Here is a 25,060-nt window from a genome sequence, read left to right as displayed (position 1 = left end):
AAAGTGTTTTTAGATTGTTGAATAAAATGTAGGTTGCATTTCTTGAAAATTTTAAACGGGAAATGTGAACATGGGAACAAATAAGGATGCTTAAGTGATTGTCAAATTCTCACACGGTATAATAGAAGGTTTGCAGGTTTCTTGGGGGTAATGAAGTTATAGTTACTTGAATCTGGCACTCTGTCGGTCAGTGTTACACAGGGGAAAATAACCACCTGCTGTACAAGCTTTTTGAAAAGGTCTTCTTTTATTATTCGAACTAATATTAAATAAGTCTTCCAGGGTGCTTTTTAAGAATTGAAATAAAATTGACAAATAATAATCTGTAAATTTAACATATACCAAGTGTTGCTTCTATAATTTACATATTACAGAATGATTACTACAGTACCATTAGCTGAAACCTCTATCATGTCACATAGTTATAATTTTTTTGTGGTGAGAACAATTAAGATCCAGTCTTCAGGCACAGTATAGGATTTTTTCCTATAAGCACTATGCTGTGCATTAGCTCTCCCGAACTCATTTATCTGCTAGTTGCAAGTAACATCTACCCAGTTAACCTACCCCACCCAGTCCCTATAACCACTATTCTACTCTGTTTCACAAATTCATCTTTTTTAGATGCCACATATAAGTGACATTGTGCAGTATTTGTCTTTTATATATCTGACTTACTTCACTTAGTGTAATGCCCTCAAGGTCCATCCATATTGTTTCAGAAGGTAGGACTTCCTGTATTGTCATGGCTTATCAATATTCCATTGTTTGTGTGTATATAAACCACACCTTCTTTATCCATCTATGGACACTTCGGTTATTTCTGTATCTTGCTATTGTGAATAATGCTGCAGTGACTCAGGCTGTGGTGCTCTCTCTTCAAAGTACTGATTTCAGTACCTTCAAATAATATCTACCAGTTGGATTGCTGGATCATATGGTAGTTTTATTTTTTACTTTTTGAGGAACCTCCATAGTATTTTTTTAATGGGTGTACTGTTTTATATTTTCTCCAGCTGTGTATAATGGTGCTGTTCTCTCCACATACTCACCAGCATTTGTCTCATCTTTTTGATAAAAGCCATCTTAACAAGTGTGAGGTGATGCCTTATTGTAGTTTTGAATTGCACTTTCCTGATGATTAATGATATTGAACATCTTTTCATATGCCTATTGGCTATTTGTATGTTGTCTTTAGAAAAATGTCTATTCAGACCCATGGCCCATTTTTAATTGGGTTGTTTTCTTTTGCACTGTTAAATTCTATGAATTCTTAATGTTTTGGGTATTAACCTCTTGTCAGATAGATGGTTTGCAAAGATCTTCTCCCATTCTCTAGGTTGCCTTTTCAATTTATTGTTTCCTTTGCTCTGTAGAGGCTTTTTAACTTAATAGAGCCCCACTTGTTTTAGTTTTTATTGCTTGTGTTTTGGTGTCTTAGAAATCATTGGCAAGATTATTGATGGGGATCTTTTTTCCTTTATTTCCTTAGAGGAGTTTTACAGTTTCAGGTCTTACATTTAAGTCACTGATCCATTTCAAGTTACTTTTTGGGTGGTGTAAGGGATCCAGTTTCATTCCATTTCATATCCATTTCATGTGGCTGTCTAGTTTTTCCAAAACCATCTATTGAAGAGACTGTCCTTTCTTCACTATGTGTTTCTGGCACCCTTGTCAAAAAGTTAGCCAGCCATATATGCATGGGCTCCATTCTGTTAAGCTTTAGGTCTGTGCGCCTGTTTTTCTGCCAGAGCCGTACTCCTTTTATTATTATAGCTGTGTAGTACAGGTTGAAATCAGGTGGCATGATGTCTCCAGCTTTATTTCACTTTCCCTGGATGGCTTTGGCTATGTGGGGACTTCTGTGGTTCCAAAATAATTTTTTCTGTCTGTGAAAAATCCCATTGGAATGTTCATAGGGATTGCATCAAACCTGTAGATTGCTTTGGGTACCATGGACATTTTCACAGTACGCTTCCAGTTCAAGTGTACAGCTATCTTTACATTGTTTGCATAGTCTTCAGTCTCTGATCACTGTCTTAGTTTTTGGTGTGTAAGTCTTACATATCTGTGGTCAAACTGACTCCTGAGTATTTCATGGTTTCCAATGCTATTGTAAATGGGAGTGCTTTCCTAATTTTTCTTTCAGATAGTCCATTGCTGTATAGAAATGCAACTGATGTTAGTATGTTGGTTTTGTATCCTGCAAATTTACTGAAATAATTAGTTCTCACAGCATTTTAATGGAGTGTTTATGGTTTTATATGCATTTATATTTATTTATGTTATATATATTTTTATATATTGTATATTTATATCATTCCCACCAGCAGAACATAAATGTTCCCTTTTATCTACATCCTTCCTAACACTTGTTATTTCTTGTCTTTTTGATAATAGCCATTCAACAAGTGTGAGGTGATACCTTATTGTAGTTTTAATTTGTATTTCCCTGATGACTAGTGGTACCTTTTCATGTACTTGTTGACCATCTGTATATCCACTTTAGAGAAATGTCTATCCAGATCCTCTACCTGTAATATTTTAATCATATTGTTTGGGTTTTTTGCTGTTGAGTTATAGGAGTTCTTTATTTTGGATATTAACCCCTTATCACATATATCATTTGCAAATATTTTCTCCCATTTGGTAGGTAGACTTTTCACTCCCCCCCCTTTTTTTCCTTCTGGGATTCCCACAAAACATATATTAATTTTCTTGTTGATGCACTTAGCCTTTCCCAGTCTTTTTCATTCTAATTTCTTTATTTTCCTCTGACTTGATAATACCAGGAGACCTGTCCTCCTTTCTTCTACCTGATTGAGCCTGTTGTTCAAGCTACTTCTTGCTTTTTTCATTGCATTTCTTCTATCCTTAAGCTCCAGAATTTTTATTTCTTTGATTTCTAGTTTGTTGAACTTCTTTTTGTTCACACTTTGTTTTCCTAAATTCACTGAGTTTTCTGAATTCTCTTGAACTTTGCTGAGTTTCCTTAAGACAATTACTTTGAATTCTTTTTCAGATAACTTGGAGATACTCATTTCTATGGGGTCACTTACTAGAAAATTACACTGTTTTGGTGATGTTACCTTTTCTTGCTGCTTCATGTTTTTCCATTGCTTTGTGTCTTCTTGCATTTCTTTTGTAAGCTTTCTATAGTTTGCGGTGCACAAATTTTTTACCTCTTTGGTTAGGTGTATTCCTAGGTATTTTTATGGGTTTTAATGCAATTGTAAATGGGATTGATTCCCTGATATCTCTTTTTGTTGCTTCATTATTGTTGTACAGAAATGCGATTGATTTCTGAACACTGATTATATATCCTGCAACTTTGTCGAATTCCTCTATCGGTTCTAAGAGTTTTTCGATGGAGTCTTCGGGTTTTCTGCATAGAGTATCATGTCATCTGCAAAGAGTGACAGTTTGACTTCATTGTTAATTTGGATGCCTTTTCTCTTGTTTTGTTGTCTCATTGCTGAGGCTAGGATTTCCAACACCAGGGTGGTAAGGTTGGACATCCCTGTCATGTTTCTGATCTCAGAGAAAGGTCTTGGTTTTTCCCCATTGAGGATGATATTAGCTGTGGGCCTTTCATATATGGCTTTTATGATGTTAAGGTATGTTCTTTCTATCCTGACTTTATTGAGGGTTTTTATTAAGAAAGATGCTGTCTTTTGTCAAGTGATTTTTCTTAATCAATTGGCAGGATCATATGGTTCTTATGCTTTCTTTTATTAATGTGATGTATCACATTGGTTCATTTGCAAATGATTTTTACATTTGCAATGTAAAATGTGATGTATCACATTGATTTGATTTGCAGATGATTTTACATCCATGTTCATCAGGGATATGGGCCTGTAATTCTCCTTTTTAGTGGAGTCTTTAGGAATTAAGGTACTTCTGGCTTCATAGAATGAGTCTGGAAGATTTTCCCTTTTTGGAACAGTTTGAGAAGAATAGGTTATTAACTCTGCTTTAAATGTCTGGTAGAATTCCCCTGGGAAGCCATCTGGCCCAGGATTCTTAGTTGGGAGATTTTTGATCACCAGTTCAATTTCTTTGCTGGATATGGGTCTGGTCACATTTTCTATTTCTTCATACTTGAGTTTTGGTAGTGTGTGAATGTCTAGGAATTTGTCCATTTCTTCCAGATTGTCCAGCTTATTGGCATATAATTTTTCATAGTATTCTTTAATAACTATATTTTTGTGGTGTTGGTTGTGATCTCTTTCCTTCATGATTTTATCTATTTGGGTTCTCTCTTTCTTTTTGAAAAGTCTGGCTAGGGGGTTATCAGTTTTGTTTATTCCTTTAAAAAACCAGCTTTTAGATTCATTAATCTATTCTACTGGTTTTTTGGATTCCGTATTGTTTCAACTTTAATCTTTATTATTTCTCTTCTGCTGGCTCTGTTCTTTCTTTGCTACCGCCTTTCTAGCTCCTTTAGATGTAAGGTTAGGTTGTGTATTTGGGACCTTCCTTGCTTCTTGAGATAGGTGTGAATTGAAATGTGTTTTCCTCTTAGGACTGCCTTTGCTGCATACCAAAGGGTTTGGACTATCATGTTTTCATCTTCATTTACCTCCATAAATGTTTTAATTTCTTTAATTTCCTGGTTGACCCATTCATTCTTTAGTAGAATGTTCTTTTTTACATTTTTATTTATTTTCAGAGAGACAGAGACAGCATGAGTGGGGGAGGGGTAGAAATGGAGGGAAGGGGAGAGAAAGAGAGAATCCCAAGCAGTCTGTGTGCTTCCAGTACAGAGCACAATGTGGAGCTTGAACTCATGACATGAGGCGAAATCAAGGGTGTAGGAACCTTAACCAACTGAGCCACCCAGGTGCCCCTAGGACGGTGTTCTTTAACCTCCATGCATTTGAGGGCCTTTCACAATTTTTTGTGGGTGATTTCAACTTTCATAGCCTTGTGACCTGAAAATATGCATGGTGTAATCTTTTTTCTTTGTGATCCAGCATGTGATCTACTTTGTAGAGTGTTCCATGTGCACTCGAGAGGAATGTGTATTCTGCTGCTTTTGGATGAAAAGTTCTAAATATGTCTATTAAGCCCATCTGGTCCAATGTGTCATCCAGAGATGTTGTTTCCTTATTGATTTTCTGCCTGGATGATCTGTCTATTGCTATAAGTGGAGTATTAAAGCCCCCTGTAAATACGGTATTATAATCTATACACTTAGGTTTGTCATTTATATATTTGGCTGCTTTCACATTGGGGGCATAAACATTTACAATTGTTAGCTCTTCTTGATGGATAGATCCCTTAATTATGATCTAATGCTTTTCTTTATCTTGTGTTACAGTCTTTGAAAAACTGATACAAGTATGGCTACTCTGGCTTTCTTTTGCCATCCAGTAGCATAATGGTTTCTCCATCCCCTCTTTTCAATCTGCAAGTGTCCTCAGGTCTAAAATGAGTCTTTTGTAGGCAGCATATAGATGGATCTTTTTTTTTTTTTTTTAATCCAGTCTGATACCTTATGTATTTTGACATAGTTTCAGTGGACAGGACTGGTACTAACCTTATGTGTCTACCATTTTAGGTTAAGGCTCATTTGTCCCTACCTGCTTTCAGAATTTTCTTTATCTTTGTATGTTGCCAGTTTGTGGCATTGACCTGTTTTTGTTGATTTTGAAGGGAGGTCTTTGTGACTATTGGACTTGGGTGCTTGTTTTCTTCCCCAGATTAGGGAAATTCTCAGCTATAATTTGTTCAAAAAACATTCTACCCCTTTGTCTTGCTCTTCTTCTTCTGAAACTCCTAAGACACGGATATTATTTTGTTTCGTGGAATCACTTAGCTCTCTAATTCTCCCTGTGTGATCTAGTGCTTTTTTTCCCCTTTATCATTTTTCATAATTTTCTTATTTCACCTATTCTGTCCTCTGCTTCTTCTGTCCTGTCACTGTGTCTAGTTTATTTTGCATCTATTTTATAGCATTTCTTAATTCACCATGCCTAGTTCAGAAGTCTTTGATCTCTGCAGCAATAGATTGTGTGATGTCTTCTATGTTTGTTTCAAGCCAAGCTATTAGTCTTAAGACTGCTATTCTAAATTCTTGTTTAGATATATTGTTTATATCTGTTTTGAGCAATTCTCTGGCTGTCATTTCCTGGATTTTCTTTTAATGAGAATTCTTCCATTCCGTGACTTTGGACAGCTTTTTGTCTTTTACGTGTTTTAATAGCTTGTTATGTATTCTGCACCTGCGAGTCCTACTGAATTAAAAAGGCGTGATACACTGTCCAGGGCCTGGCACTTCAGGAATTGTTTTTCAAGTGTGTTACAGGCATTCTGTTGTGTTTTGGCTGCTGTATCCACTGGTCCGTCCTCCACAAAGCTGTTCCTTGCTTGTGGTGGAATGTTTGGACCTTCTACCAGGTGTGCTTTGATTTGTTCGTTGAAGTAGCTCTGGAAAAAAGGAAAGGGAGGGAGCCTGATCCCAATGAAAGGGAGAAAAAAAGATGAAGCCAAGAATCTAAAAAAAAAAAAAAAGCACATGGCTTAATCCATAGAGAGTGAAAGGAAAATAAAGAAGGAGATACATAAAAGGTATAAAAAGAATAGCGTGGAAATGACTGATGAAACAAAAAAAATGTGTGCGCACGCACACACACACGTTTTAAAAACTGACCAAAAACAAATCAGAAACAGAAACCTAAAAACAAAGAGGGCAGAAAAAAAAAAAAAAGAAACAAAAGCAAAAATAATAACAACAGTAGTGTGTTGGTGCCGGGACCGCGGGCTGTGCTGGCCTGGAGGAGAGGCCGGGTGGTGGGGTCTGGGTCAGTCGCACTCCCGCAGGTAAGCCATTACCCAGGCATGGAGGGGCAGGCTTTGGTGTCATCGGGGCCGCTGTCCTGTTCCGGCCTGTTCCCTGCAGCCCCCACCGTGTCGGTGACGGGGAGAAAAATTGGGACACCCCCTCCTCGCCAGCGTCTTCTCCCCGGACCGGTGTGTGAAGGTGTGTGAAACCACGGCGCTCAGCCTGCCCTGCTGCACCATCTCCCCGGATTCAGGACCTGCTGTCTTAAAGGATCCGCACCCCAGGTCTGCGGGAGCCCCACTCCGCCCTGCTGGTAAAAGGCCTTTGGCAGGCGCCTGCTCGGTCTTTTGGCCTGAGGGAGGCAGTCCAGCCTCTTCCCACGGCCCTGGAGGAAGGAGACTGTTGGCAGTGGGCCCCTGAGCTCGCCCCGTTCCTCCAGGCTGGCTCCCTGCCCCCCAGGGTGGGTGCCGGGGCCGCTTCGCTCTGGAGAAAGTGGCCCACTTGTGAAACCTTCAGTTCCCGAGTCTGTGTGCCAAACAGAAACTCACTCTCCGTATTTCTTGTTCCCCAGTCGTGGTCTGGAGAGGTTTTCCTCTTGTACTCTCTCCGTACTGTGGTTTCATGGTCCTTCGCTTTTGTCCCTCCCTCCCTCCAAGCCCCCCATGTTTCTTCTGCGGCAGTTTGTCTCCCTCCGCCTCTGCAGGTCCCTCTGCTGCTCAGCAGATGGAGTTCCCGGGTGTGCCGAGTGGCCTGGCCTCAGGACCGCTGTTTGAGGGGCAGGGAAATCCCGGTCCCCCTACTTCTGCACCATCTTAAGTCCTCCCCTTAACATTTTTAATAAGATGAGGTGAAGTATAATGCAACATTTAGTAAAAATAATTGACTAAAGCAAATGGTATTAAATTATCTTTTACTCTGTTTTATTTCCTGTTCCTAAGAAACTTGACTCTCTTAAACCTACAGTGGTTTGAACACATACGGTCCTAGGTGCTTTCGTGTTCTGCTCACCAGCGGTCTCCTTTCCTGCCCGATACTTGCTTTCCTCCTGCAGCATAAGTTGAGCTAATGAAAAGACTTGCCGGGCTTGGCCTTTTACTCGCTTGTCTTTCGGAACAGAAATCATGATTGGTGCAAATGTTTTTAGCCTCTCAGGAAATAAATAACTTAAAGATCATTCAACGCTGACTTTTTTACCTTGAGTTATTCCTCCTCTCAGATTTGAGGAACTTGATGCTTTTTACAAGCTACTGATTTTAAAAAATCTTTCATTTTTTTATTGATTAATTGATAGCATGAGTGAGGCAGAGAGAATTCCACGCAGGTTCCGGGCTGTCACTGCAGAGCCCGACATGAGACTTAAACTCACAAACCGTGAGATCATGACCTGACCCGAGATCAAGAGTCTGACGCTTAACAGACTGAGCCACACTGGTGCCCTCCAAAAGTTCTTATTTTTAAACACACACCTTTTCTCCTTTCAAGTCCTTTCAAACAGAATTTAACTGTACTAGAATATTGATGTAGTAACTGCTTAGGATCCGGACTAGTACACCCTCTCGTGTTCTCCCACCTCCTGGGTCCCCGTTCCTCTAAGCTTTAAAACCAATGGAAGCCCATTTTATGTTTATCTGATTAATTTAGCAATGTATTCAAGCTTTAGAATGCTTCTTAGGTTTGTGTAGTCAGCAAATTGTACTCACATTTCCTCTGCTATGGGTCTTCAGATCTTACCATTGTGTCTCTATTTCCATATTCTGTAAGGAATTCGTTGCCTAAATACTAGATGATTTAAGCTTCATTTGCTTTCAGACTTAAGAATTTCTTATTCTAAAGAATTTGTCTGATAGTTGCTTTGATATGATTAAAGTAACATCAAAATAAAGGCTTTAAAAAGGTAAGCCATTTCCAAATCACCTCTTATCATCTTGAATATAGTAAAAATCTTTGTTATATTATGAAAATTACATTACCATCTCGCTTTAAAATACTGTATGTGCCAAATGTAGAACCTCTGGCTTGCTGGTTACTGCTGTGTTCCAGAATGTCTGTGTTTAAGATAATCGTAGGCAGCTTACACATATGTTGGGATGTTTATGCTTGAGGTTAATCATGTTTCAGTTCAAAAGGTTGTTTTCCTAGTTGTTTGTATAGTTTACGCAGCCAGTTAGCCAGGTCTCTAGCTAGGGGAAAAAGAGAGAAAACTGCCCACTATTCAGTGCTCCTGGAGAATGTTGTAATATGGTTTCTGTCAAGTGTCTGTACATGATCGCTGGAAAACAAGCCAATGCAGAGAATCGTTCCTGTCAACTAGTGGCCAAGTAAAGGCTGGTTTACATTTTGAGTGATTTTAGCCCTTAGCTAAGCATATTCCTTTTCTACCTTTTAAACTCATCAGTGTTAGGCTTACAAAGCTTGAGTACTTTCACAAGTATCTGCAAACAAGTTTACTCTCTATACCTCAAATTACTGGTAACGTGACAATTTGGAATTAAACCTTCATTTTTAACAACTGTACATGATTAATTATCCTAAATGATTCTTTGCCTTTAGTCAAGGCCAATTTTGCTTCAAATGGGTAAGCATCTACTTAAGAGGTTTAAGACTTTAAAGTCTTTATTTCTTTTCTGATAGAGACAGAGTATATGCCACATCGTGGAAGAACAGCTACATTTTCTTCTGTAGTAGGATTATAGAAGCAGGGCTTTTGTACATCTTGTTCTCCATGAAAAGACTTTGTTTTTAAACTATCTAATTCCTGAAAAGGATATTGTGTTGGAAGTTGATTTAAAGCTGAAACAGTCTTCAAGAATGAGTAAATGGGTAGAGAAACTCAGTCACTGCACATTTAAGGCAATGAACTTGCTTGTTAAAACTGTGATTTCAAATTGACCTACACGCTTTCTTTCTGTGTCATGTTCCATTGCATCATCTGAATTTGGGCCATTTCCCAATGCTATTCCCTCAACAAGCCTAAAGAAAGGAATATTTTCCACGAACCTGTCTTCATCAACTGTTTGATTCTATTCTGAATTGCAGCTTTTGAATTTTTCCCATTAATCTATGGCTTTTATTTAAATCAGGTCTGTTAATAGAGATTGCTCTTGATCTTATATTGTCAAATACCTAAGTAACAACTCATAATTAACATTCTTTCAAAAAGCTAAATGACATTGTAACTAAAGGAATTTGTTGGTAAAGGCTGATTTTCATTGGACTTCTTAAAGGGACTATAGAGGGTCACATTGTTTTATTCAAAGACCTAATTACTAAATAATTATAACTTTAAATAGAGAAAAAAGCTTTTATGATTGAAATGTGTAAGCCTGTTGAAGTAATTTGGCTTTAACGTTTCCTTGGAATTCTCAGGTAGAAGGCATGTGGAGTTTTTTTTTTTTTTTTATTAGAAGCTTGCTTTAAAATGCACCTTTGCCTCTGTGCCCAAGAAAACTAAAAGAAGAGTGTCTGATAATAAAGCCTCAATGGCCTCTTAAGCGATTTTTCTCATAGCACGTCTTGGCGAAACTCTTATTCCAAGATGTGTCTGCTCATTTTTCCCCAGATAATGGATTCATACCTGATTCACTTCTAGAAGATGTGATGAAAGCATTGGACCTCGTTTCAGATCCTGAATAGTAAGCTACATCGGAAGTGTTATTTAACTGACTCAAAAAGATTCTATTACTTTTAAAAGTTGAACTAGGTGAACTAGTCCAGTAAGTGGTATAATCCTAATTAACTATGTATGTTCTAAACTGATTTCCAAGTGGAGACCATGTTGTTTATATCCCTATAATTTGCAAAAGAGAATTGAATTCAGGTAATTTTGGTTACTGACAATTCTTAAGAGAGAAAGGAGGGAAAAAGTTAATTTTTTTCAAAGTCTTGTGGAGGTGGCTATATATCATCTACTTAATTTTCCTTTTTTCATCAGAATACATAACATATCTTGAATTGTAAAGTTAGTACACTTGAGTTAGATTCTTTTTCTAGAAGTAGCTGACAGATTGGACCAAGGTCTTCATTCTGTATATTGGTCTAGTCACATTTATAATATGTGACTATAAACTAACAGGACCGTAGTAAGGGTTGATGAATTAAATATATTAAGTATGACCTTGCCTTATTTGTTTCATGTCATAACTTGCTGCCCTTACTCTGACATATTCAAATATCCTATCCTTTGCATATTGTATGTAATAAGGTACATTTAACCTGGTGTTTATAATTTGAGAAAGAACGTGGACAATGAAAATTTTCTAAAAAGACCATTTTCATTTTTAAAACTTTGTCTTCTTTCTCATCACACATAACACTTTTCTCCAGCCCTGGCTACATCTCCATGGTAAGGGCCAAGCAAAGCAGCCTTCAGTCCAGGCTGCTTCTGTAACAATAGAGTACTTGCCTCTGCTCTAAGTCCCTGCACTTGAGCTTTTGGAGAATGATCTTACCTCTTTACCCTTCAACTTACATTGTCTAAGAATTTCAAGTTTCCTTCTCATTTGGTTCTTAAAAGTCACATTTTTAGAGATGTTTTTGATTATCTGATGTGCCAGTGCCTTTCGATGTTCCTTTTTCTCTTTGAGCTTAAAATAAACATTTTTTTAAGTTAAGTGCTTCATTTGATTGTTAAATTCAGGCATACCTATGAAGCAAAGAGAATTTGCCTTTGGGAGGTTATAAGCCTGAGTTTATACGCCAAGGTTTTTAAATTACTTTACCTAATAAGGAACAATATTCCAAAGTCATCATCGTAATTTAAATTCTAAATAGTAACAGATCACTCTAGTTTAAAAATAACCAAGTTTTGGCAAATTAGATGTCATTCCTGTGTATTTGTCATTAAGGGTCTAAAAAGAACAGTTCTTATGATTTTTGGCAGTCAGATGTGTTATAGTGTTACTAATTTAATCATTAAAGAAAAAGTAAGGTTTTTTTCACTTTGGTATCCACTGTGTTTCTTTTTTTTTTTTTTCTTCCCATAGTATAAATCTCATGAAGACTAAATTAGATCCAGAAGGATTAGGAATCATATTATTGGGTCCATTCCTTCAAGAATTTTTTCCTGATCAGGTAACGTAGTTGAAGAAATTCACTTAAGGTTTTGTTCCACTGGGATGAGCAGTTTTTGATTCAGAATTTTTTTTCTTTTCATTGAAAATGTTCTAACATGGAGACAGAAGATGAAATACTTTTCCCTACAGAGAGGGTAGAACGGTGTGTATGTTTCGGTACAGTAATGCATCACTTGTGGGGAGGGGGCAGTGGAAAAGTGTACGTACATCAGTGTATACATACTATGATAACCTTCTAGGAGAAGCGTAACATTCACAAGTATGTGGAGTAAGAAGACAAAGATGCTCTTTATCCATTTGCACCCCTATTTTCCTTCCCTCAGGTCACTGTTTCTCACAGATGATAGGTCTCTTTTTCGAACTTTTTAAGTACGTTTAAATACAGGTAAAGGAGTGTGAATGTAGTGGAAACCACTGAGGTCCAGGAGAAGTTTAGTTGAGTGGAGCCCTGTCATTAGGAGTATTATGTCTGCCTTGTTGACAAAGCCAGTTGTACACAGCCTCTGCCTGTGTTTTCTTCACGTCTCCTCCCCCAGTGAAGGATTTGACTGCTAAACCAAATACTTAGCCAGGTATCCTGGGATCATTTCATCAGACACCAGCACAGTTTAAGTTAAAGATCATTGTTTCAGTAGAAATGCCAATTGCTTTCACCTCTGTTAAAAAGAAGATGTACCGCCAAGAAGCAAAATTAGAACGAAGTAACGAAGGGAAAATGTCAACAGAGAATTGTTAATTTGCTATTTCAGGTTTTAATTTTATCTAACAGAATAGACAGTATTATTGGCCTTCACTGTTGGTAACTAAAAAAGAAAAAGGAACCCATGCTTTCTAAATCTAGATCTGTTACGTTACCATGAGTAAAGAGAGTGGAGTGAATTTCATTTATTTCTGAGAGAGAGAGGGAAACACAGAAGCCAAAGCAGGCTCTGAGCTGTCAGCACAGAGCCCGACGGAGGTCTCGAACCCATGAACCGTGAGATCATGACCTGAGCTGAAGTACAGTGGAGTGAATTTCAAAAAGTAAGTTGATCACAGGATTGCTATTAGACTTCTCACAATTTTGGTAAATGTTTCACAAAAAAAAAGAATGACCCCTGGATTGTGATGTCCAAACAACCAGGGTTTTCTGAAAGTTCTCTTTTGGAACCTAATACTATGTTTTAGATAGCTTAATAAATGTTCAGTAAATTATAGCACTTGGTTTTACAGCATTAAAATAAAAATTGCACTAAATTTAGGGCGAGATTTTGACAAGTGCTGGGGAAATGTAAATGAAGTAGGATAGTTACCACGTCCTTTGGAATTATACATCTTAGATGTAATTAATAACATGATAGTACTTAGAAGTATTTTAAGAACCTATTCAAAAAATTAATGTTTTAATTGTATTCCTTGAGGTAATTAAAGATAATTTTAGTCCCCATGCCTTTCCGAGTGTAATCTCCAAGAGCTTGTTAGAAATGCAGATTCTCAGGTCCCTCCCCAGCTCTAGGGTATCAGAAGCCCTCCAGGAGATTCTAATGGTGCCAGATTCCCCTACTCATGTTCTGAACTTGCTGTGTCACACATCTTTTCTAATCATCCCACGGCACTGAGGTCGTCTTTCTCTGTAGTCCTAGGGCCTAAAATGACTGTCTCTCATTCTGTCCATTACTTATACTGCTTTGCACCTCTGGGCTCAGAAGGACAGCCAGGAAGACATTTATCTAACTTCTGTAATTTCTACAAATGTTTAAAGTAGATGCTATGGAAGAGCATTTCTTTGCCTCAAAGAGAGGCAGATTGGAGGGGAGTTTGGGGGCCTGGGGTTGGGGGGATGGAATACAGTAAGCATTTCAAGGCAATTTGTTTATAATAATAGCACAAGCAGCTACCATATTTTGAGCTCACAACTGTGCACCGGGTACTGTCTGCCTTATCAATCAGATGGTGTTTTTGCCCATTTTGCCAATGAGGAAATTAGAGAATTTAAGAAAATTGCTTGTGATCCTACAGCTAGACAGTGGCTGATTGAGGAGTCCAGAGTAGGTCCTTTGTCACTATGTCACACTACCTTCTGCTGGTATTTCAGTATCATCTCCCAGTTGTTAAGTGGAACTAAAGAATATAGATCTATTTTCTAAGGTAAAGTACATTAACTCTGAAAATAGCCAAATTACCTAAGTAATTGCATTGACTCATGGATACAATTAAGAAAATGATCAAGTTACTGATTTTTCTATTTCTTGTAAAGCATTTTGAGTGGGATGTAAGAGTACTTAGTAGATCTTGAAAAGAGTTTTAGAAAAAAAATGTGCAAAGAGCAGACAACACTTTAACTTTCGATGGGAAAATGACTTCTATGTTTGTCATAATAGAGAATTCAGAAAAGTGAAGGGTTGGCGATTCAGCTCATAGGGTAGACTGGGTCCTGCGATTTAGGATTCTTTGTCACAAAGCACAGCCTGAATTGCCTTTAGTCGGGGGTGGGGGGGAGGTCAGAGCTGCGGGGGTAACTTAGACAAATTCAGGAACTGAAGCAGCAGTCCTCCAGGAGGGCAGTCAGGCCCTTGCCCATCTGTGGTCTAGAAGGTTGAAGCCACCGTTCCCAGCAGCTCTCTTCTCTACATTCCAAAACTGAAACCGTTCTAAGGCGGATGGTAGGGCCAGCTTCCGTCCTCCAATCAGATACAGCAAGGAAATCAGCGGACCCAGCCGCCCTCGGGCGGGCCAGAGCGCTGGTGGCCTCAAATGCCAGCTTAAGAGAATTGCACGTGAGAACTGAGAACCCAGGATAAGGCAGTTCTAAAAGTTTAGTATAATAGCAAGTTAGAGGATTTCCTTTCTTTACTGGATGTTATTAGAGGCTCTGAACACTATAAGCTTGCATTTCATTTCCAGCAAGGCTCTCTTAACTATTTAAAAGTTAGCAATATTCAGATGAAGTGGGTGGTGTGGAAACCTCTAATTTGATATTGTGAGCCAGATGGGAAATACTGGTGCATAACTGTTGTTTCCAGGCTGACAAAAAGAGACATTATTCTTCTTAGGTATTCAAGGAGAGGAGCAAATTATTTACAACTAAAAAAAAAAAAAAAAAAAAAAAAGGCAGAGAGAGTATTTAAGGAAACATTTTTTGCATTTTGGGGTCTTGTCTTTTAAAAAAGTATATACTAATGCATGGCACGTAGTTAAAAATAAATACTTCCCGACTTTCCTACATCTTACCCAGAAGCAACTAGTTCAGCTTTTAGGTTTTCTGGTAGAATACGTCTAATAATATCTAATTTCTTGCTTTATCAAATGATTCGCCAACCAAAGCCTATGGATTTAAGCAACTTGTGCCTTCCTTTCAACTACTAACTAGAAATTGCCTAATATCAAAGTGTAATTTAAAGTTTTAATACTATTTTATTTATAATAGGGTTCCAGTGGTCCAGAGTCGTTTACTGTCTATCACTACAATGGATTGAAGCAGTCCAATTATAATGAAAAGGTATGATAATTCTCATATTAATTTGTGTTCGCCTGAATTGGTAAATATAGCAGTATATACCAAGGTTTGAATTCCCATAAAATTGCTTCTTAAGGAGGTACTCTCTTTATGATTACAACATCTTTTAGAACTGGTTATATTTTGATCAGTGTATGTCAGTCATCAAGATCTTCATTGGAATTTTGGAACAATAGTTTCACTGTGACACAATAGCTAACTTTATCTGCATACGTTTTGTTGCTCTTGGCCATATAGCTATTACCAAGTCAAGTTTGCCCAGTGGTTGTTACTGATCAGTTTAAATAGAGAAAGGGGTAATGGTGAGATTTTTGATTGAGAAAAATATTTTTAAGGAATTACCTGGAATTATATTAAGTACTTGGTTTTATCTGAAGTTTCCCACCCTCACTGTGAGGTTAAGTAAAGTATTGTCTGTGTATCCTTTCCCATGTTATAGAGGAGGAAGTGGAAGCACAGAGAGGTAAGCAGCCAGGAAATGGCAGAGCTAGGATGGCAATTTATGTAGTCTGCCCCGGAGCCTGAACTTGTACCCACTACACTTTGCGGTTTTCCTTTGCACATCACTGACAACAGTACATAGGTGATTCACGTCCACACGTACTCTGGTTCTCCCTGGTTTAAGTCAAAAGTTTGGTCCTACTGATTCATTCTTTTTGGGTAATTAGCTTTGTTTACCCATAAAATAGATAATATTTGCATTTACTCAATTAACAGTTGCAATAGATGCAGCTACGATTAGAGGGAATAAGGCCTAACATACCCATGCTGGTTTCATAAATAAATTGAAGCTGGCTGTACCCAATGGTAGTGTCCATTAAGTATATTTTAGAGCACATCTAAAACTGAAACTAAGTTACTTTTTCATAACAAAATGAGTGCAAAGATTTTTTTCACAAATAGCTAATAAGAAAACTTGAATGCTCTGTTCTCATGTGTTAATGAGTGCTTCATCTGGATTTTGAGGTTTTACACATCCTAGTAATAGGAGGTATTATATGGTCATTAATTCGTTATTTGCCTACACAACCCCTGCAAGGTACATCCAGTATTATCCATATTTTACAGATGAGGCATCAGTGACAGATTAAGTGACTCACCAAGGTTCACACAGCAAGTCATTGGCAAGAGCAGGGATTGGAGCTGAGTTCCTGATTCCCAAGTCTTCTAGGCCGTGCTACCTGTGTGTAGGAAGTTTTCAAATCATCTTTTTTGTTAGTGAGATGCTTGTCATGAGCATGATTTGAAAACTAACAAGATCCGAAATCAAAGATGAAATATTAATGGGACAATAGTCTGTAAGTACTATAAAGCCAAGCATGGGTGTTGTTAAGTTGTATACACATATGCAATAGCAATACTGTGAGAAGTACTACCTCCCACAGGGTAGGGTACTACCAAAAATATCTGAGGCAAGAGACAAATGACACTGCTGGCCATGCAGGAGGGAGTATGAACAGGCTGGCTAAAGCCACAGAGCTGCGTCACAGTACTTGCCCAAGAAAGTCTGCTCCGATGCCATAAGCAAGTGAAGTTCCTTGTGAAAAATATGTCTGATAACTGTGATAACTAGTTAGATTCTTTGTGGACGGTTATTCAGAACAGGAAGTCTGGCTGTGGGGAGTTGAAAAGTGTGAGTTGTAGTTCTATTATGTGAGATTTATTTCACCAAAATAAAGATACAGATGTGGTTTTACAGAAACTCCTATATGATTATCACCACTGTATATAAAATACCTGGTTTTGTTTGTCCTGACATCCTTCTTAATTTTCCTCCATGATTATATTTATGAATAGCATTTCATGATTATTTAATATAATAGCAAATTTCATTGACACACATTCAAGTTGCTTCCAGCTCTGGAAACCTAACACTTTCCAATTCAAAGAAAATGAAATCCTTCTCAGAATATAGAGCTTTGTTTCTGTCAAAGTGTCTCATCTCAGGAGGCAGCACGACTGTCCCGGTGCCTCAGTTATCTTCCAAGTCATGTATGTTAATTAAAAGATGATTTCTATTTTATCAGAAACAACTTGCATGTGCTTTAGGATTCACATAGGCTTTTTTTTTTTTTTTTTTTAATTAATGAGCTAAAAGTCAACTGCTAAGCTAACAGTTTAAATGCATATCACCCTCTTCTTTCCAAATATAATTTCAAATTAGTAAGCAGATATCCTTGCTCATAATTTCTAGCAAAGTAGAATAGAAAGTTTCATATGAAACAATATGCAGTGCCTTGTTTGTTAGCATTTCCCTCATAAGAATTTGCTAAGAATATTGATTGACCTTTGCGTGTGTATTTTGTTCAACAGGTCATGTATGTTGAAGGGACCGCAGTGGTTATGGGTTTTGAGGATCCCATGCTACAGACAGATGACACTCCTATAAAACGCTGTCTCCAGACCAAATGGCCCTACATTGAGTTACTGTGGACCACAGATCGTTCTCCTTCCCTAAACTAACTTGCCTACGGATTTAGAAGAAGGATCGTAATAGCAGATGTTGCAAGAGGAACCCAGGACTGGTGGTTGGCTCCATTAAGCTCTACACTGAGCTCTACACTGGTATCACTGATTAACTGTAAATACAATTAAAAACACATTTTCAGTGTTTAAGATACGTTTAAATTATTATTTGTTTTAAAGCTTTATGTTAAAGGTTACCCTATTTTAACTCTCTATGTGAAATTTACTAGCAAAATTAAGCTTTAATCAAAGTTCATTACTTATACAGTCAGATAATTGGTCATTTATCAAGTTACAAACATCCTAATACTATATGGTATTTGTATATTGAGCACCAAAGTTACTATTTATAAACTACTTTGGGTTTTTATTTCATTCAGACACAGTTTATCATTTCAGTGATTCTGGCTTGCACTCTTTCAGCTTTGACATTGAAAGGCAGAAGAGTTAAATCTTTGTTATTTCTTTTCTAAAATCTGGTTTCCATTAGAAATACTGAGAAATAACAAATTATCAACTTGGATTCTTTGCCAATTGGCTTAGCTCTGGCATGTTTATAAAAAGTAGAAACTATAAGGGAACATTACCATTTATTCACTGATATATAGAGGACGTATTTCAAAAAATGATAGGTAAGAGAATCTGTCTCATAGTCTTAACACTGTTAACTTTAACCGTATTGCCAAATACACTTTTCCAAATTTGTCCCAGCAGCCCTGTAAGCCAGCTTTCTTGTATATTTATGTGATAAATGCATGAGAACATCTGTTATTACATTAGTCTATTGCATTATTTATTATGATCCTGGTGGATGGTCTAAATAAACACTTTTTTTCTTTAACTGGAGCTTTGCCTTCCTTACATTAGCTACTCAGAAGAAATGACTATTGTACCGTGTTTCTACCCAGCAGAAAGCTATAGGGCTAGGGCTTTCTATGACATGCTCAAGAACAAATGCCTTGGAAAGTGAGGCCGAACCATCTGCTAACCTGAGAGGTCTGTAACTTACTCAGGCAGCAGGAGGGCTAGAACCCAGGTAGACAAAGTTACAGAGGCCCCATCCTGTTTATTTTAGAGAGAAATTTACTTCAATAGGTGTGTTTGTTGCCTAGAAATTTGAAACATGAGTAGCCAGAAACCCTTTCTTTCCTTCACTTGGGAGGTTATTTGTCACGTATCCTCCTAGGAATTAATTTAAGAACTAAATTTTATCTTCACTGTGTAGCTGACTGTGTATTTCCTCTGTGAGTTTATTTGGGGTTTTATTTAAATTTAATATTCCTAGATGTTAACTATTCTAATGTAAGTAGGCTGTAGTGTAAGAATGGCACAAGACTTTATGTATGACTTTTGGTGCCATTATGTTCAGGACTGTGATTCTAGCTAAAGTACAGCTGTACAGTGTGTTCTTGGCTGTTGTTAATCTTGGCTACTTCCAAATGTATATGAAACAAACTGGACCTGAGTTCTGTAGGATTATGAAAAAGCACAGATTCTCTCATAAACATTGAGCCTACAAAATAGCATATACTTTTTACTGTTGCTACCTAACAAAGCATCCCAAAACTTCATGGCATAAAACAGTGATTTTACAAATTCTGGGCCTGAACAGTTTAAACAGAGCACAGTGGAGAGAGGTCTTGTCTGCTTCTCAATCTACAGGTGCAGCTGGGAGACGACCATGGCTACAACTGATAGCTGTAGAACACCACACCTGAAAACTGGATACTTTTCTTTACACTTACTTGTGGGACGCTTCCCAAGATAGATAGACTATATGCTGGACTATAAAGCAGTCAAGAAAAATCTCCAAAAGTTTGGATATTAAGCATAGGCTTCTGAATAACCCAAAGGTCAAAGAGAAATTGGGAGTTAGAGCATATGTTTTACAGAACAATAATGAAAATAAAACAGCAAACCTTACAACTAAAGCAATGCTTGGACACGAACAGCTTTAAATACATTAGAAAAGTAGAAGTTCTGGAAACTGGAAAGCTAAACTTTCAAACCCAAAGTAAACCAAAGAAAGTAAACAAGACTCTTTAAAAAGGGTGTTCACATACAAAGGAATGAATTTGTACTCCTACCTCACACCATATGCAAAAAATAAAATGATCAGAAAGAGTTAAAATTCCCAGAAGTAACAGGAATAAGTTTTCATGACCTTGAACCCAAAGCACTGGTTTCTTAAAATACCAAATAAAAAAGATGGGAGAAAATATTTGAAGATAAAAACTCCTATAAAAAACAAGTATTTTTAAATGGGCAAATAATTTGAAGAGATAGAACTCCAAAGATGATACACAAATATCCATACTGTAAGCACATTAAAAGATTCTCAACGTAATTAGTCATAAGGAAAATCAAAACCACAAATTACCATTTCACACCCAGCAGGATATGTAAAATCAAAGAGATAATAAAAAGCGTTGGCAAAGATGGAGAGACATTGGGACCCTTGTGGGTGGGGATATGAAATGATGAAGTCACTTGCAAAAAAATAGTTGTACAGTATCTCAAAAAGCTAAATACAGAGTAAGCACATGATTCAGCACTTCAATCCTAGCTACATATATTACACAAAACATTTACACAGAAACTTGTATGTGGATATTCATAGTGATGTTATTCATAGTAGCCAAAAGTGGCAACCTAAATGTCCTTCAAATAATGGAAGGATAAATAAATGTATTATGTACATACAATGAAGTACTGACAATAAAAAAGAATTACACATGCTACAACATAGATGAACCTTGAAAATACTACAATAAGTTAAAGAAGGCTGTCACAAATGACCACATCTTATAGGATTCCATTTATGCAAAATGTCCAGAATGGGCAAGCCATGGAGACAGCAAGGTGATTAGCAGTCACCAGGGTTGAGGATAACAGAATTGGAGAAAAATTGCTAATGTATGGAGTTTCTTTTGGAGACGATAAAAATGTCCTAGAATAGGTAGTGGTGATGGTTGCATAACTCTGAATATACTAAAAAGTACTGAACTGTGGTAATAAAAGAGAAAAGGAGAAAAATAGCAGATCTAGAATAAGAAAAAAACCAAATCTAGACGTTGGCTCACTGACACAAACTAATAAAACTGATAAACCTAACAAGACTGATCAAGAAGAAGTGAGAAATTATTAAGAGTGAAAAGGCAAATAGAACTATAAATTCTCTAAGGGGTAAACTGGAGGGTGTTATGAACCACCTTAGGCCAATAATTTTAAAAATTTAGATGAAATGGACTGATTTGAAAAATAAACTGGCATGAAAAGAAAATTTCACATCCATTAAAGGAGTTTAATCAATATGTTAAAGCTGTCCCTCAAAGACAACTATTGGCCTAGAGGACTTCACTAGCAAATGCTTCCAAACACTAAGAAAAAAAGTAATACAGACCGTAAACAAGTACTCCTGGGAAATAGACAAAAGAATACCCATTGGTTTTATAAAGCCAAAATGGCCCTGAGAGGACACCAGAACCTGACAAAGACATTACAAGAAAGACTACAACCTACTTAAAATCACCTATTCGTGATTTTTAAATAATCTCAGGAGAGGGAAGATGGCAAAGTAGAAGGATCCTGAGCTCACCACGTTCCATTGACACAGTGAAGAAACAACTACATGTATTGCAACACACTGCAAATGATCTCAAGACTAGCAGGAAAGATCTTCCACAACTAAAATCATCAAGAGAAAGCCATGTTGAAAAAAAAATGAAGAGCAGAGACATGGTAAGTAACCAAACCATCAGTGTGGCTATCCACCATGGGGGGATTATCATAAGCATTGAAGGAGCAAGGACATCAAGCCCCACACTGGGAATCCTCATCCCTGGAAGTCTGCACCTCAAAGATTAGTCCCCATAAAGTCTGACTTTGAAAATCAGCAGGACTTAACTCCAGGAGAGCTAGAGGGCAGTAGGAACCCAAATCTCTCAAGAGCCAGCATGCTGTACAACACCACAAGACCCAATGCAGGCAAGTTTTGAAAAATGCTTGGGTTAAATGTAAAGGAGATTTACTGACTAATTTTAGGACATATGCTATAGGGACCAGTATCTGCAGGAGCTTTCTCCAGAAACAGAAGTGCTGGCAGATGCCATTTTCTTGGTCCTCCTTCTGCCTCGATAGCTAGATGCATGTGAGGCCATCACCTCACTAGCACAGTTTGCCCCACTGCAACATTCCCCTGTGGACCTGTCCCATGAGACCCACCTGCCTGTCCTGCAAGCCCTTTTGAAATCACCTGCCCTGGGGACAGGACTGAGCTAACCCCAAAATCATAGCAGCAGGGCTTAACCACCATGCAGGGGACAAACACTACCTACCAATGGGTGCACAGCACTCACGGCTCAGTTACAACAGAGGGACCCACACAGCCCACAAGAGACCCCCAGTAGTGCCTGGTTTTGGTGACCAGGGAGGACTGCACTACCGGGAACCACGGGATACCTTCTCCATAAGAACAATACTTTCAAGATGAAAAGACAAAGCTTACCTACCTAATAAATGCAAACAGAGTCAGACAAAATGAAGAAACAGAGGACTATGTCCCAAACGAAACAACAAGACAAAACTATAGAGAAAGAAGTAACCAGAACAGAGATAAACAATCTACTTGATGAAGAGCTCAAAGTACTGGTCATAAAGATTACTCACTGGGCTTGAGAGGACAGTACATAAACTCAGTGAGTATTTCAACAAAGAGATAAAAAATATAAAAAGAACCAGTCAGAACTGAAGAATACAGCAGTGAATGAAAAATACCCTAGAGACAATCAACAGCAGATTAGAGGATGCAGAAGAATGGATCAGCTACCTGAAAGACACTAATGGAAAGCAATCAAGCTGAAGAGTAAAAACAAGTACATAAATAAAATAATCAAGAGAGGTTAAGGGACCTCTGGGACAACACCAAGCAGAGCAACATGTTGTTATAGAGACCCCAGAGAAGGAGAGAAACGGGGGAGAAAACTTACTTGAAGAAATAACAGCTAATAACTTCTATAATTTGGAGAGACAGACAAGATCCAGTAAACAGAGATTCCCAAATAAGATGAACCCAATTATTATGTATCCTCACCAAGACACATAATAATTAAAATGGCAAAATGGGGTACCTGGGTGGCTCCAACTTCAGCTCAGGTCATGATGTCACAGTTCGGGTCCGAGCCCTGTGTCAAGCTCTGTGCTGAGAGCTAGCTCAGAGCCTGGAATCTGTTTCAGAATCTGTATCTCCCTCTCTATCTGACCCTCCCCTGCTCATGCTCTCTCTCTCTCTCTTTCTCTCAGAAACAAATAAAACATAAAATAATAATAGTTAAAATGGCAAAAATTAAAGATAGACATATCTTAAAAGCAGCAAAAGGAACTAGTAACATATAAAGGAAACCCCAAAGGGCTATCAGTTAATCTATCAGCAGAAACTCTTCACCAGAAGGGAGAGGCATGATATATTCAAAATGTGGGGGGGGGGGGGGGGGGGGGGGGGGGGGGTAGTGCACTCAAGAATACTTTACCTGGCAAGGTAATCACTCACAATTGAAGGAGACATAAAGAGCTTCTCAGACAAACAAAAGATAAAGGAGTTCTTCAACACTAAACTAGTCTTGCAAGAAATATTAAAGGGACTTCTTTATTTATATTGAGAGAGAAAAAGAACATGTGAGCAAGTGGGGGTGGGGCAGAGAGAGAGGGAAAGAGAGAATTCCAAGTAGGTTCCACACTGTCAGCACAGAGCTCAACATGAGGCTTGATCTCACAACTATGAGATCATGACCTGAGCTGAAAACAAGAGTCAGACAGTTAACCAACTGAACCATCCAGGTACCCCAAAGGACTTCTTTAAGTAGAAAAAGAACAGGCTGTAACTGGAAGAAAATTATAAAAGGGAAACATTTCACTGGTAAAAACAAACGCACAGGAAAGGTAGTAGATCAGTTATTTATAAAGCTAACATAAAGGTTAAAACACCAAAGTATTATATTCAATATCTACAAAAATTAACAAATGGATACACAAAAAGATGTGAAATGTGACATTACACACATAAAACACAGAGGTGGGAAAACATAGTGTTTTTAGAATGTGTTCAAACTTAAGCAGCCATCAACTTAATACAGACTACTGTGTACATAAGATGCTACATATGAACCCCATGGCAACTACAAACCAAAAACTTATAATACAGATACAAATACAGATAAAGAGAAAACAATCCAAACTAACACCAGAGAAAGTCATCATATAACAGTGGAAGATAGCCACAGAAAAAGAGAGGAACAGAGAAGAACTACAGAAACAACCAGAAAATAATAAAATAGCAATAAGTACATACCTATCAATAATTACTCTAAAATGAATTAAATGCTCCCATCAAAAGACACAGGATGACTGAGTGGGTAAAAAAACAAAGACCCATCTATATGCTGCCTCCAATAGACTCAGTTCAGACCTCAAGACACATACAGATTGAAAGTGAAGGGATGGAGAAGAATTTATCATACAAATGAAGAAGGGGGGAAAAAAAAACCTGGGTAGCAATACTTACAGCGGAGAATAGAAGGATTAATCCAACAATGGGATATAACAATTGTGAATATCTTTGCATCCAACATAGGAGCACCTAATTATATAAAGCAAATATTAACAGACATAAAGGGGAAAATTGACCTTAATACAGTAATAGTAAGAAACTTTAATATCTCACATCAATGGATAGATCATCCACACTGAAAGTCAGTAAGGGAACAGTAGTTTTTAATGATAAGTTAGGTCAGATGGGCTTAATAGATATATATAGAATGTTCTATCCAAAACAGTAGAAAACATATTCTTTTCAAGAGTACATGGAACATTCTCCAGGAAAGATCACATATTATTATACAAAACATGTCTCATAAATTTAATAAGACTGAAACTATATCAAGCATCTTTTCCAACCACAATGATATGAAACTAGAAATCAATTTCAAGAACTAAAACATATGCAAATAAATGGAGGCTAAACAATATGCTACTAAATAACCAACAGGTCAATCAAGAAATCAAAGAAGGAATAAGAAAATATCTAGAGAGAAACTAAAATGTAAAGCAGTTCTAAGAGGGAAGTGTATACCAATACAGGACTGTGTGTAAAGAAAACAAAACCTCAAAAAACTCTAAAAAATTTTTTAATGTTCATTTTCGAGACAGAGACAGAGTGTGAGTGGAGAGGGGGCAGGGAGA

At 37.5% G+C, this 25,060-nt stretch overlaps 1 protein-coding gene across 4 annotated transcripts in view; it reads left to right on the top strand.

Annotated features, from left to right (window-relative positions):
* MINDY3 (MINDY lysine 48 deubiquitinase 3) overlaps positions 1-18,665 on the top strand; it is an 83,772-nt gene extending 65,107 nt beyond the window's left edge. For all 4 annotated transcript variants that reach the window (XM_039240010.1, XM_039240011.1, XM_039240007.1 and 1 more), the window contains 4 exons: positions 10,350-10,422; positions 11,773-11,860; positions 15,269-15,340; positions 17,672-18,665. In XM_039240010.1, coding sequence (XP_039095941.1) covers positions 10,350-10,422; positions 11,773-11,860; positions 15,269-15,340; positions 17,672-17,821 — 383 coding nt within the window. In that variant the 3' untranslated portion in view covers positions 17,822-18,665. The remainder of the gene's footprint in view (positions 1-10,349; positions 10,423-11,772; positions 11,861-15,268; positions 15,341-17,671) is intronic.
* The last annotated feature ends 6,395 nt before the right edge of the window (positions 18,666-25,060 follow it).

Source organism: Hyaena hyaena, unplaced genomic scaffold (assembly GCF_003009895.1).
Source record: "Hyaena hyaena isolate Hyena2069 unplaced genomic scaffold, ASM300989v1 scaffold_165, whole genome shotgun sequence".
Classification (NCBI taxonomy): domain Eukaryota; kingdom Metazoa; phylum Chordata; class Mammalia; order Carnivora; family Hyaenidae; genus Hyaena; species Hyaena hyaena.
Note: the sequence above shows the minus strand (reverse complement) of the source record. Positions and strands in the feature narration are given on the sequence as shown.